Source organism: Crinia signifera, chromosome 1, assembly GCF_055691185.1.
Source record: "Crinia signifera chromosome 1, ASM5569118v1, whole genome shotgun sequence".
NCBI lineage: Eukaryota > Metazoa > Chordata > Amphibia > Anura > Myobatrachidae > Crinia > Crinia signifera.
In genome coordinates, this window is record NC_139217.1 from 2,574,225 (window position 1) to 2,589,150 (window position 14,926).

General features: G+C 46.4%; 1 protein-coding gene across 1 annotated transcript in view; it reads right to left on the reverse strand.

Annotated features, from left to right (window-relative positions):
* The window catches only part of GLOD5 (glyoxalase domain containing 5), a 33,399-nt gene extending 22,502 nt beyond the window's left edge, over positions 1 to 10,897 (reverse strand). Inside the window, exon 1 of the mRNA XM_083164482.1 lies at positions 10,783 to 10,897. Within this exon, the coding sequence (XP_083020608.1) occupies positions 10,783 to 10,821 (39 nt within the window). The 5' untranslated portion in view covers positions 10,822 to 10,897. The remainder of the gene's footprint in view (positions 1 to 10,782) is intronic.
* Between the last annotated feature and the right edge of the window lie 4,029 nt (positions 10,898 to 14,926).

The following is a 14,926-nucleotide window of genomic DNA, read 5'->3' on the forward strand; positions in this document are numbered from 1 at the left end:
GCAGAGAGAGGGAGGCTGCCTGGCTGTATTCAGAGCACTGCAGGTACCGGCTATTTGAAATAATACCCCTTTCACACCAGAAAATGCAGGGACTTAATAAGGAAAATGGACCCAGGATCATGCAGGGACATTCCCGGGTTGGCCCCTTTTACACCAGCCTAGTCCCTGCATTTTCTGGTGTGAGGGGGAGAGAAAACCACCCCCCCTTTAACCAACCAACTATATCTTCGGAACCAACTGACCCATTTACATGAGATCAGTATCAAACAACATGAACAGTCATGAAATGACATTTCAGAAATGAAAAAATCAGTTTACCCGCAATATCTCTGGAACCATTGAATCCATATGGACCAGGTATGAGATTGAAGGCCCAGCGACTGACTGAGATCAGCCTCGAGTTTCTGTGATGCTGTAGGGGGAACTGGCAGCCGTTGGACTGGGTGGGGGTCAGTATTAACAGGTCCCATGTTATCCTATGGGGAAAATGTTCCAGCTTTGCCTGGTAGTATCTCCGGTTCCCGGACGGCTAGCGACGCGGGGTCGGGCTTGTTGGAAAGCCCCAGCCCTCAGCTACAAAATGGGCCTATATGGAGAGTGGGCCTGGAGCTGTAGCTCCATCAGGCCCATTGTTAATCTGGCCCTGCCGACAGGTGGTATTTCATGCTCTTTCATTCACTAGGGTGTGGTGGGAGCATAAAACAGTGTGCCGAGCTCAGCGAGCGATGCGAGGGGATGCGGTGAACTTTAAACTGTGTCCATGTCGACTGTGTTGACATTCAGGTAAAAAAACAGGGTACTTGTGTAGTTTCACGGCGCCGCCGCGCGCACAGTCTGTCTCAGAAACTTGGCAGCCTGCCAGAGGCTCGCGTGCCGCTCTAGCTGTGAAGTAATGAAATGTACCGTGTAAACAGGACACAAACGGGGCTTCTAAATCGCACACCCCGGCACACCGCTACCACAGGGGGTGTCCCCAATGTAGACGCTAACATTTTAGACGCTTTTAGCATCTGAATTCACACTCCCGGCACTTCTGCTTAGCCGCGCGCGGACAGTGTTACGTAGTCAGTCAGAGCGCTACGCAGGTAACATAGTCAGTCAGTCAGCAGTAGCCCTGTGTGAGAGACGGAGGTGTATGATGGCAGAAGCAAACCTGACTATGGCGATGGAGCGTCTGACGCTGTTTAATCTGCCGCAGACAGAGGAGGAGGCGGTGGCTTTCCTGCAGGCCCACCAATTCCTGCCGCAGACCATGACCTGCCCCAATGGCCACCCCATGAGGCTCAGTGTAAAGGAATGCATGTGGTGCTGCCACATTCGCAGCTGCCGCAAGAAGGTGAGCGTCAGGTCTGCGCAGTGGTTCCGGGGGTCTCACCTCAGCTTTGTGACCCTCATCCGCTTCCTATATTGCTGGGCAGAAGAGCTGACCAGCATCAAATTCTGCGACAGGCAGCTGAATATTTTGCAGAAAACAGCAGTACAACAACTTGATGAGGGAGGCCTGCACGGTGGACCTGCTGGCGCAGCCTCAGCAGCGAATCGGAGGCCCGGGTCATATTGTCGAGGTCGACGAGAGCCTCTATGTAAAGAGGAAAAGTAATGTCGGACGGCTCCTGCCCCAGCAGTGGGTATTCGGGGGAATATCCAGGGAGAACGGGCAGTGCTTCATGACTGCGGTGGAGCGGTGGGATGCGGCCACCCTGATGGCTGCCATCGAGGCCCACGTTGAGCCCGGCACCACCGTCTACACGGACTGTTGGAGGGCCTACAACACCCAGCAACTCCAGCAGGCCGGTTACGTCCACGGGAAGGTGAATCATAAATTCAACTTCGTTGACCCGGACACTGGGGTGCACACGCAGAATATAAAGCGCCTCAGGGGCAGCTGCAAGTGGCGTAATAAGCGCCAAAGGGGTACCGCGCGCCATCACCTGGACCAGTGGCGTAACTATAGTACCGCAGCCCCCGCAGTCGCGGGGGGGGCGCTGTGCATATGGGGACGCCGGGGGGGCTGCGGTGCTATAGTAACCCCCCCGCCTCCCATGCTTACCTGTCCGCGCCTCCCGGCTCCCCTCCTGGCTTCAATCAATGCTATGGAGACGGACCACGATAAAATGGCCGCCCCATAAAGCAGACTGTTCTCTGAAACTGTCTGCGGTATGGGGGCGGCCATTTTATCGTGGTCCGTCTGCATAGAATTTATTGAAGCCAGGAGGGGAGCCGGGACGCGCGGACAGGTAAGCATGTGGCAATGGGGGGGAGGGGGGATGGGCGGGCGCCCCCCATTTACGGCGGGGGGGCGCCCCAAACAAAGCTACGCCGCTGACCTGGACTCCTACCTCCAGGAGTTTATGTGGAGGCAGAGTTTAGGCGCCCAGGACCCCTTCCTACATGCTCTGACCCTGCTCCCCCTGGTCGAGAAGGAGGATGACAGCGCCGAGCCAGCCGACTCCTCTGCAAGTGCTGGTGGTGACGACGCAGAAGCTCCTTCCTGTGCAAGTGCTGGCGGTGCTTCCTGTTCTACCGACCAATCATGACTTTTTAATTAATGTTGTACTTTTTGTTACGCTGATTACTTACATGTTATTCAAATCATTTATATTCTCCAGTTATGTTCCAGTTAAATTTCAACAAAAAAAAAGTTAACAGTTGCCGAAAATGTCGTCATTACTGTCTCAGGTGTGTGAGTGTGCAGGTGTGAATGTGTTCCAGAATCAGCACCACTATCCACACCCACCCGAAGCGTTGCGCGCGCAGCGCGCCCCGCGAGGGCCGGCAGTACGCGTCCTACGACCTTTTCATACCCCCACTATCCACGTCGGCATAGAGTTGAGAATAGAAAGTGTGGCAAGCGCAGCGAGCCACCGAGCCTGAAGCGTGGCGAGCCCCGCGAGGAGACGCTGACACCTGTGAAGCCCGCGAGGGGACACGGATAGCTGTGAAGGTATCCGCGTCTGCTCGCCTCGCTGCGCTCGCCACACTTTCTATTCTCAACTCCACGCCGACATGGATAGTGGGGGGTATGAAGCTAGAGCTAGAGCGGCACGCGCACAGACAGACAGAGCTAGAGCGGCACGCGCACAGACAGACAGAGCTAGAGCGGCAGGCGCACAGTCAGACAGAGCTAGAGCGGCAGGCGCACAGTCAGACAGAGCTAGAGCGGCACGCGCACAGTCAGACAGAGCTAGAGCGGCACGCGCACAGACAGACAGAGCTAGAGCGGCAGGCGCACAGACAGACAGAGCTAGAGCGGCACGCGCACAGTCAGACAGAGCTAGAGCGGCACGCGCACAGTCAGACAGAGCTAGAGCGGCAGGCGCACAGTCAGGCAGAGCTAGAGCGGCAGGCGCACAGTCAGACAGAGCTAGAGCGGCACGCGCACAGACAGACAGAGCTAGAGCGGCACGCGCGCAGTCAGACAGAGCAAGAGCGGCACGCGCGCAGTCAGACAGAGCTAGAGCGGCACGAGCGCAGTCAGACACAGCTAGAGCGGCACGAGCGCAGTCAGGCAGAGCTAGAGCGGCACGAGCACAGTCAGGCAGAGCTAGAGCGGCACGCGCGCAGTCAGACAGAGCTAGAGCGGCACGCGCGCAGTCAGGCACAGCTAGAGCGGCACGGGCGCAGTCAGGCAAAGCTAGAGCGGCACGAGCACAGTCAGACAGAGCTAGAGCGGCAGGCGCACAGTCAGACAGAGCTAGAGCAGCACGCGCACAGTCAGACAGAGCTAGAGCGGCAGGCGCACAGCCAGACAGAGCTAGAGCGGCACGCGCACAGTCAGACAGAGCTAGAGCGGCACGAGCACAGTCAGACAGAGCTAGAGCGGCACGTGCACAGACAGACAGAGCTAGAGCGGCAGGCGCACAGACAGACAGAGCTAGAGCGGCACGCGCACAGTCAGACAGAGCTAGAGCGGCACGCGCACAGTCAGACAGAGCTAGAGCGGCACGCGCACAGTCAGACAGAGCTAGAGCGGCACGCGCACAGTCAGACAGAGCTAGAGCGGCACGAGCACAGTAAGACAGAGATAGAGCGGCAGGCGCACAGTCAGACAGAGCTAGAGCGGCACGAGCACAGTCAGACAGAGTTAGAGCGGCAGGCGCACAGCCAGACAGAGCTAGAGCGGCACGCGCACAGTCAGACAGAGCTAGAGCGGCACGAGCACAGTCAGACAGAGCTAGAGCGGCACGCGCACAGACAGACAGAGCTAGAGCGGCAGGCGCACAGACAGACAGAGCTAGAGCGGCACGCGCACAGTCAGACAGAGCTAGAGCGGCACGCGCACAGTCAGACAGAGCTAGAGCGGCACGCGCACAGTCAGACAGAGCTAGAGCGGCACGAGCACAGTCAGACAGAGCTAGAGCGGCAGGCGCACAGCCAGACAGAGCTAGAGCGGCACGCGCACAGTCAGACAGAGCTAGAGCGGCACGAGCACAGTCAGACAGAGCTAGAGCGGCAGGCGCACAGTCAGACAGAGCTAGAGCGGCACGCGCACAGACAGACAGAGCTAGAGCGGCAGGCGCACAGACAGACAGAGCTAGAGCGGCACGCGCACAGTCAGACAGAGCTAGAGCGGCACGCGCACAGTCAGACAGAGCTAGAGCGGCACGCGCACAGTCAGACAGAGCTAGAGCGGCACGAGCACAGTCAGACAGAGCTAGAGCGGCAGGCGCACAGCCAGACAGAGCTAGAGCGGCACGCGCACAGTCAGACAGAGCTAGAGCGGCACGAGCACAGTCAGACAGAGCTAGAGCGGCACGCGCACAGACAGACAGAGCTAGAGCGGCAGGCGCACAGACAGACAGAGCTAGAGCGGCACGCGCACAGCCAGGCAGAGCTAGAGCGGCACGAGCACAGTCAGGCAGAGCTAGAGCGGCACGCGCACAGCCAGGCAGAGCTAGAGCGGCACGAGCACAGTCAGGCAGAGCTAGAGCGGCACGCGCACAGTCAGGCAGAGCTAGAGCGGCACGCGCACAGTCAGGCAGAGCTAGAGCGGCACGCGCACAGTCAGGCAGAGCTAGAGCGGCACGCGCACAGTCAGGCAGAGCTAGAGCGGCAGGCGCACAGTCAGGCAGAGCTAGAGCGGCATGAGCACAGTTAATCAGAGCCTCTGGCAGGCTGCCAAGTTTCTGAGACAGAGTGTGCGCGTGGCGGCGACGCCGTGAAACTACACAAGTACCAAAAACAGTGAAAAACCCCATGTCGATCTTTTGACTGTCGTCCTAGACACTGTCGAACTGTTGACCTAGAACCATGTGGACCTTTTCCCATGTTGACCTAGACCCATGTCGACCTAATGGTGTTGACCATCATGCTGTAGACCAAATGACCCCAACCGGTATGTATAAGCAGGCAGTCAGTATTACCTAGTCTCTGTATGTATGTATGTATGTATGTATGTATGTATGTATAAGCAGGCAGCCAGTATTACCTGGGTTCTGTATGTATGTATGTATGTATGTATGTATGAGCAGGCAGTCAGTATTACCTGGGTTCTGTATGTATGTATGTATGTATGTATGTATGTATGTATGAGCGAGCAGGCAGTCAGTATTACCTAGTCTCTGTATATATGTATGAGCAGGTAGTCAGTATTACCTGGGTTCTGTATGTATGTATGTATGTATGTATGTATGTATGTATGTATAAGCAGGTAGTCAGTATTACCTGGGTTCTGTATGTATGTATGTATGTATGTATGAGCAGGCAGTCAGTATTACCTGGGTTCTGTATGTATGAGCAGGCAGTCAGTATTACCAAGTCTCTGTATGTATGTATGTATGTATGAGCAGGCAGTCAGTATTACCTGGGTTCTGTATGTAAAAGGAAGTCAGTATTACCTGGGTTCTGTATGTATGTATGTATGAGCAGGTAGTCAGTATTACCTGGGTTCTGTATGTATGTATGTATGTATGTATGTATGTATGTATGTATGTATGTATGAATGAGCAGGCAGTCTGTATTACCTAGTCTCTGTATGTATGTATGTATGTATGTATAAGCAGGCAGGCAGTATTACCTAGTCTCTGTATGTATGTATGTATGTATGAGCAGGCAGTCTGTATTACCTAGTCTCTGTATGTATGTATGAGCAGGCAGTCTGTATTACCTGGGTATGTATGTATGTATGAGCAGGTAGTCAGTATTACCTAGTCTCTGTATGTATGTATGTATGTATGTATAAGCAGGCAGTCAGTATTACCTGGGTATGTATGTATGTATGTATGTATGTATGTATGTATGTATGAGCAGGCAGTCAGTATTACCTAGTCTCTGTATATATGTATGAGCAGGTAGTCAGTATTACCTGGGTTCTGTATGTATGTATGAGCAGGTAGTCAGTATTACCTGGGTTCTGTATGTATAAGCAGGCAGTCAGTATTACCTAGTCTCTGTATGTATGTATGTATGTATGTATGTATGTATGTATGTATGTATGTATGTATGTATGTATGTATGAGCAGGCAGTCAGTATTACCTGGGTTCTGTATGTATAAGCATGCAGTCAGTATTACCTAGTCTCTGTATGTATGTATGTATGTATGTATGAGCAGGCAGTCAGTATTACCTAGTTTCTGTATGTATGTATGTATGTATGAGCAGGTAGTCAGTATTACCTGGGTTCTGTATGTATGTATGTATGTATGTATGTATGTATGTATGTATGTATGTATGTATGTATGTATGAGCAGGCAGTCTGTATTACCTAGTCTCTGTATGTATGTATAAGCAGGTAGTCAGTATTACCTGGGTTCTGTATGTATGTATGTATGTATGTATGTATGTATGAGCAGGCAGTCTGTATTACCTAGTCTCTGTATGTATGTATGTATAAGCAGGCAGGCAGTATTACCTAGTCTCTGTATGTATGTATGTATAAGCAGGCAGTCTGTATTACCTAGTCTCTGTATGTATGAGCAGGCAGTCTGTATTACCTGGGTATGTATGTATGTATGTATGTATGTATGAGCAGGTAGTCAGTATTACCTAGTCTCTGTATGTATGTATGTATGTATGTATAAGCAGGCAGTCAGTATTACCTGGGTATGTATGTATGTATGTATGTATGTATGTATGAGCAGGTAGTCAGTATTACCTGGGTTCTGTATGTATGTATGTATGTATGTATGTATGTATGTATGTATGAGCAGGTAGTCAGTATTACCTGGGTTCTGTATGTATGTATGAGCAGGTAGTCAGTATTACCTGGGTTCTGTATGTATGTATAAGCAGGTAGTCAGTATTACCTGGGTTCTGTATGTATGTATGTATGTATGTATGAGCAGGCAGTCTGTATTACCTAGTCTCTGTATGTATGTATGTATGTATAAGCAGGCAGGCAGTATTACCTAGTCTCTGTATGTATGTATGTATGTATGTATGTATGTATAAGCAGGCAGGCAGTATTACCTGGGTATGTATGTATGTATGTATGTATGTATGTATGTATAAGCAGGCAGTCAGTATTACCTAGTCTCTGTATGTATGTATGTATGTATGTATGTATGTATAAGTAGGCAGGCAGTATTACCTAGTCTCTGTATGTATGTATGTATAAGCAGGCAGTCAGTATAACCTAGTCTCTGTATGTATGTATGTATGTATGTATGAGCAGGTAGTCAGTATTACCTGGGTTCTGTATGTATGTATGTATGTATGTATGTATGAGCAGGCAGTCAGTATTACCTGGGTTCTGTATGTATGTATGTATAAGCAGGCAGGCAGTATTACCTAGTCTCTGTATGTATGTATGAGCAGGTAGTCAGTATTACCTGGGTTCTGTATGTATGTATGTATGTATGTATGTATGTATGTATGTATGAGCATACAGTCTGTATTACCTAGTCTCTGTATGTATGTATGTATGTATGTATTTATGGGTTCTGTATGTATAAGCAGGCAGTCAGTATTACCTAGTCTATGTATGTATGTATGTATGTATGTATGTATGTATGTATGTATGTATGTATAAGCAGGTAGTCAGTATTACCTGGGTTCTGTATGTATGTATGTATGTATGAGCAGGCAGTCTGTATCACCTAGTCTATGTATGTATGTATGTATGTATGTATGTATGTATGTATATATAAGCAGGCAGTCTGTATTAACTAGTCTCTGTATGTATGTATAAGCAGGCAGGCAGTATTACCTGGGTATGTATGTATGTATGTATGTATGAGCAGGCAGTCTGTATTACCTAGTCTATGTATGTATGTATAAGCAGGTAGTCAGTATTACCTGGGTTCTGTATGTATGTATAAGCAGGCAGTCGGTATTACCTAGTCTCTGTATGTATGTATGAGCAGGCAGTCAGTATTACCTAGTCTCTGTATGTATGTATGTATGTATGTATGTATGTATGTATGAGCAGGCAGTCTGTATTACCTAGTCTCTGTATGTATGTATGTATGTATAAGCAGGCAGGATTACCTGGGTATGTATGTATGTATGTATGTATGTATGAGCAGGCAGTCTGTATTACCTAGTCTATGTATGTATATATAAGCAGGCAGTCTGTATTACCTAGTCTATGTATGTATGTATGTATGTATGTATGTGTATATATATATATATATATATATATATATATATATATATATATATATATATATAAGCAGGCAGGCAGTATTACCTGGGTATGTATGTATAAGCAGGCAGTCAGTATTACCTGGGCTCTGTGTGTATGTATGTATGTATGTATTGTGACAAGAACACTGGAATGGTGTTTGAGGGCAGGTATATTGTGGATATATATATATATATATATATATATATATATATATATATATATATATATATATATATATATATATAGTGACAAGAACACTGGAATGGTGTTTGGGGGCAGGTATATTTGTCGGAATGGGATCATTCGTCAGAATGCATTTAGGTCTACAGTCATTAGGTCGACCCCACTAGGTCGATTGGCAGGAAGGTCGACCTGACTTAAGGTCGACATGGGCCAAGGTCGACATGACTTAAGGTCGAATTTGCATAAAGGTCGACATGAGGAAGGTCGACTGGTCATAAGGTCGACATGGGTTTTTCACTGTTTTTTGATCCGAATGTCGACACAGTCGACATGGACACAGTTGGCAATGAGAATCGGACACTCGCCATGCTTCGGGCACGGTGCCTCGCTGCGCTCGGCACACTATTTTATTCTCCCACCACGCCCTTGTGGATGGTAGGGCATGAAATACCGCCTGTCGGCACATGTCGGCTCAAAAAACAGTGAAAAACCCATGTCGACCTTATGACCAGTCGACCTTCCTCATGTCGACCTTTATGCAAATTCGACCTTAAGTCATGTCGACCTTGGCCCATGTCGACCTTAAGTCAGGTCGACCTTCCTGCCAATCGACCTAGTGGGGTCGACCTAATGACTGTAGACCTAAATGCAGTCTGACGAATGACCGCATCCCTATTTGTCCCAGGTTCTTGTCTTACACCTTTTAGAAACAGGAACATTTCCATGAGATGTTTCTTTTTGTTACAGCTGAGTAAAGGCCCAGCTCAGGTGTTTGGCCTCACTGAGGGCTAATCAGCACTTGCAGCTGTGCAAGGCCCATGTAGAGCTGCTGGACTGCTCAGTGTGGGCAGACTGCCTGGGAGGCTGCAGAATCTCTGTGAGAGGACAAGCTTTCTTATGCAAGTAAGCCATCCAGTAGTGACTGGAAAACTTGGGGTTTTGTTTATAGTTAGGAATATCCTGTGTTTAGTTAGTGCCGGACAGGCAAGGTAATTTCTTTTGTTCTTTATTTTTATTTTCTGCTGAATAAAACTGGTTGCGGCCAGTTGCACCTTGTATGATTTCTCAGCTGCTGCTTGCTGCCTTCTACCCCAGGAAAAGGCATCCAGTTCCCCTACAGCAGGTATGTCCAAACTATGGCCCTCCAGCTGTTGTAAAACTACACATCCCAGCATGCCTTGCCATAGTTTTAGCATTCACTAATAGCAAAACTGTGGCAAGGCATGATGGGACTTGTAGTTGCACAACAGCTGGAGGGCCATAGTTTGGACATGCCTGCCCTACAGTGTTACAGTGTGTATAAGCAGGCAGTCAGTATTACCTGGGCTCTGTATGTGTGTGTATGAGCAGGCAGTCAGTATTACCTGGGCTCTGTGTGTATGAGCAGGCAGTCAGTATTACCTGGGCTCTGTGTGTATGAGCAGGCAGTCGGTATTACCTGGGCTCTGTACGTGTATAAGCAGGCAGTCAGTATTACCTGGGCTCTGTACGTGTATAAACAGGCAGTCAGTATTACCTGGGCTCTGTACGTGTATAAGCAGGCAGTCAGTATTACCTGGGCTCTGTGTGTGTGTATGAGCAGGCAGTCAGTATTACCTGGGCTCTGTATGTGTGTGTATGAGCAGGCAGTCAGTATTACCTGGGCTCTGTATGTGTGTGTATGAGCAGGCAGTCAGTATTACCCGGGCTCTGTGTGTGTATTAGTAGGCAGTCGGTATTACCTGGGCTCTGTGTGTGTATGAGCAGGCAGTCAGTATTACCTGGGCTCTGTGTGTGTATGAGCAGGCAGTCAGTATTACCTGGGCTCTGTATGTGTGTGTGTGTATGAGCAGGCAGTCAGTATTACCTGGGCTGTGTGTGTGTGTGTGTGTGTGTGTGTGTGTGTGTGTGTGTGTGTGTGTGTGTGTGTGTGTGTGTGTGTGTGTGTGTGAGCAGGCAGTCAGTATTACCTGGGCTCTGTATGTATGTGTGTGAGCAGGCAGTCAGTATTACCTGGGCTCTGTATGTGTGTGTGAGCAGGCAGTCAGTATTACCTGGGCTCTGTGGGCCAGCAGACGGCTGAGCGGCAGCATGGTGGTGTATAATACAGTCTACACTTCCTGGTATCAGAGGCAGCTGTGGATGGGAGGGGAAATAACCTGTTTCCTTGTTGCAGAGTAACAGACTGCAAACACCAGGGGGCGACGTCACACACTTTCCTATACATTGTGTATACAGCACTCTCATCATATCTTACTGCACAATCCTATACATTATATACAGCACTCTCCTCATATCATTATACTGCGCTCTCCTATCCATTATATACTGCGCTCTCCTATCCATTATATCCAGCACTCCTCATATCATTACACTGCGCACTCCTATACATTATATACAGCATTCTCCTCATATCATTATACTGCGCTCTCCTATCCATTATATCCAGCACTCCCCTCATATCATTTAACTGCACACTCCTATCCATTATATACAGCACTCTCCTCATATCATTATACTGCGCTCTCCTATCCATTATATACAGCACTCTCCTCATATCATTATACTGCGCTCTCCTATCCATTATATACAGCACTCCCCTCATATCATTTATACTGTACTCTCCTATACATTATATACAGCACTCTCCTCTACATTATATACAGCACTCCTATCCATTATATACAGCACTCTCCTCATATCATTATACTGCGCACTCCTATCCACTATATACAGCACTCTCATCATAACATTATACTGTGCACTCCTATCCATTATACTGCGCACTCCTATCCATTATATACAGCACTCCTCATATCATTATACTGCGCACTCCTATACATTATATCCAGCACTCCTCATATCATTATACTGCGCACTCCTATACATTATATACAGCACTCCCCTCATATCATTTATACTGCACTCTCCTATACATTATATACAGCACTCCCCTCATATCATTATACTGCGCTCTCCTATACATTATATACAGCACTCCCCTCATATCATTATACTGCGCACTCCTATACATTATATACAGCACTCTCCTCATATCATTTATACTGCACTCTCCTATACATTATATACAGCACTCTCCTCATATCATTTATACTGCACTCTCCTATACATTATATACAGCACTCTCCTCATATCATTATACTGCGCTCTCCTATACATTATATCCAGCACTCCTATACATTATACTGCGCACTCCTATCCACTATATACAGCACTCTCCTCATATCATTTATACTGCACTCTCCTATACATTATATACAGCACTCTCCTCATATCATTATACTGCGCACTCCTATACATTATATCCAGCACTCCTCATATCATTATACTGCGCACTCCTATCCATTATATACAGCACTCCTATACATTATATACAGCACTCCTCATATCGTTATACTGCGCACTACTATCCATTATATACAGCACTCCCCTCATATCATTATACTGCGCACTCATATACATTATATACAGCACTCTCCTCATATCATTATACAGCACTCCTATCCATTATATACAGCACTCCTATACATTATATACAGCACTCCTCATATCATTATACTGCGCTCTCCTATACATTATATACAGCATTCTCCTCATATCATTTATACTGCACTCTCCTATACATTATATACAGCACTCTCCTCATATCATTTATACTGCACTCTCCTATACATTATATACAGCACTCTCCTCATATCATTATACTGCGCTCTCCTATCCATTATATACAGCACTCCTATACATTATATACAGCACTCCTCATATCATTATACTGCGCACTCCTATACATTATATACAGCATTCTCCTCAGATCATTTATACTGCACTCTCCTCTACATTATATACAGCACTCCTATACATTATATACAGCACTCTCCTCATATCATTATACTGCGCTCTCCTATACTGTACATTATATACAGCACTCTCCTCATATCATTTATACTGCACTCTCCTATACATTATATACAGCACTCTCCTCATATCATTATACTGCGCTCTCCTATCCATTATATACAGCACTCCTATACATTATATACAGCACTCCTCATATCATTATACTGCGCACTACTATCCACTATATACAGCACTCCCCTCATATCATTATACTGCGCACTCCTATACATTATATACAGCATTCTCCTCATATCATTTATACTGCACTCCCCTACACATTATATACAGCACTCCTATACATTATATACAGCACTCTCCTCATATCATTATACTGCGCTCTCCTATCCATTATATACAGTACTCCCCTCATATCATTTATACTGTACTCTCCTATACATTACATACAGCACTCTCCTCATATCATTATACTGCGCTCTCCTATCCACTATATACAGCACTCCCCTCATATCATTATACTGCGCACTCCTATCCATTATATACAGCACTCCCCTCATATCATTATACTGCGCTCTCCTATCCATTATATACAGCACTCCCCTCATATCATTATACTGCGCTCTCCTATCCATTATATACTGCGCTCTCCTATCCACTATATACAGCACTCCCCTCATATCATTATACTGCGCACTCCTATACATTATATACAGCACTCTCCTCATATCATTATACTGCGCACTCCTATACATTATATACAGCACTCTCCTCATATCATTATACTGCGCTCTCCTATCCATTATATACAGCACTCCTCATATCATTATACTGCGCTCTCCTATCCATTATATACAGCACTCCTCATATCATTATACTGCGCACTCCTATCCACTATATACAGCACTCCCCTCATATCATTATACTGCGCACTCCTATACATTATATACAGCATTCTCCTCATATCATTTATACTGCACTCTCCTATACATTATATACAGCACTCCCCTCATATCGTTATACTGTGCACTCCTATACATTATATACAGCACTCTCCTCATATCATTATACTGTGCTCTCCTATACATTATATACAGCACTCTCCTCATATCATTATACTGCGCTCTCCTATACATTATATACAGCACTCCTCATATCATTATACTGCGCACTCCTATACATTATATACAGCATTCTCCTCATATCATTTATACTGCTCATATCATTTATACTGCACTCTCCTATACATTATATACAGCACTCCTATACATTATATACAGCACTCCTCATATCATTATACTGCGCACTCCTATCCATTATATACAGTACTCCCCTCATATAATTTATACTGTACTCTCCTATACATTATATACAGCACTCTCCTCATATCATTATACTGCGCACTCCTATCCAATTATATACAGTACTCCCCTCATATAATTTATACTGTACTCTCCTATACATTATATACAGCACTCCCCTCATATCATTATACTGCGCTCTCCTATCCATTATATACAGCATTCTCCTCATATCATTATACTGCGCTCTCCTATCCATTATATACAGCACTCCCCTCATATCATTATACTGCGCTCTCCTATCCACTATATACAGCACTCCCCTCATATCATTATACTGCGCACTCCTATACATTATATACAGCACTCCCCTCATATCATTATACTGCGCTCTCCTATCCATTATATACAGCACTCTCCTCATATCATTATACTGCGCACTCCTATACATTATATACAGCACTCTCCTCATATCATTATACTGCGCACTCCTATACATTATATACAGCACTCCCCTCATATCATTATACTGTGCTCTCCTATCCATTATATACAGCACTCCCCTCATATCATTATACAGCACTCCTATCCATTATATACAGCACTCCTATCCACTATATACAGCACTCCCCTCATATCATTATACTGCGCACTCCTATACATTATATACAGCACTCCTATACATTATATACTGCACTCTCCTATACATTATATACAGCACTCTCCTCATATCGTTATACTATGCACTCCTATCCATTATATACAGCACTCCCCTCATATCATTATACTGCGCACTCCTATCCACTATATACAGCACTCCCCTCATATCATTATACTGCGCACTCCTATCCATTATATACAGCACTCCCCTCATATCATTATACTGCGCTCTCCTATCCATTATATACAGCATTCTCCTAATATCATTATACTGCGCTCTCCTATCCATTATATACAGCACTCTCCTCATATCATTATACTGCGCTCTCCTATCCATTATATACAGCACTCCCCTCATATCATT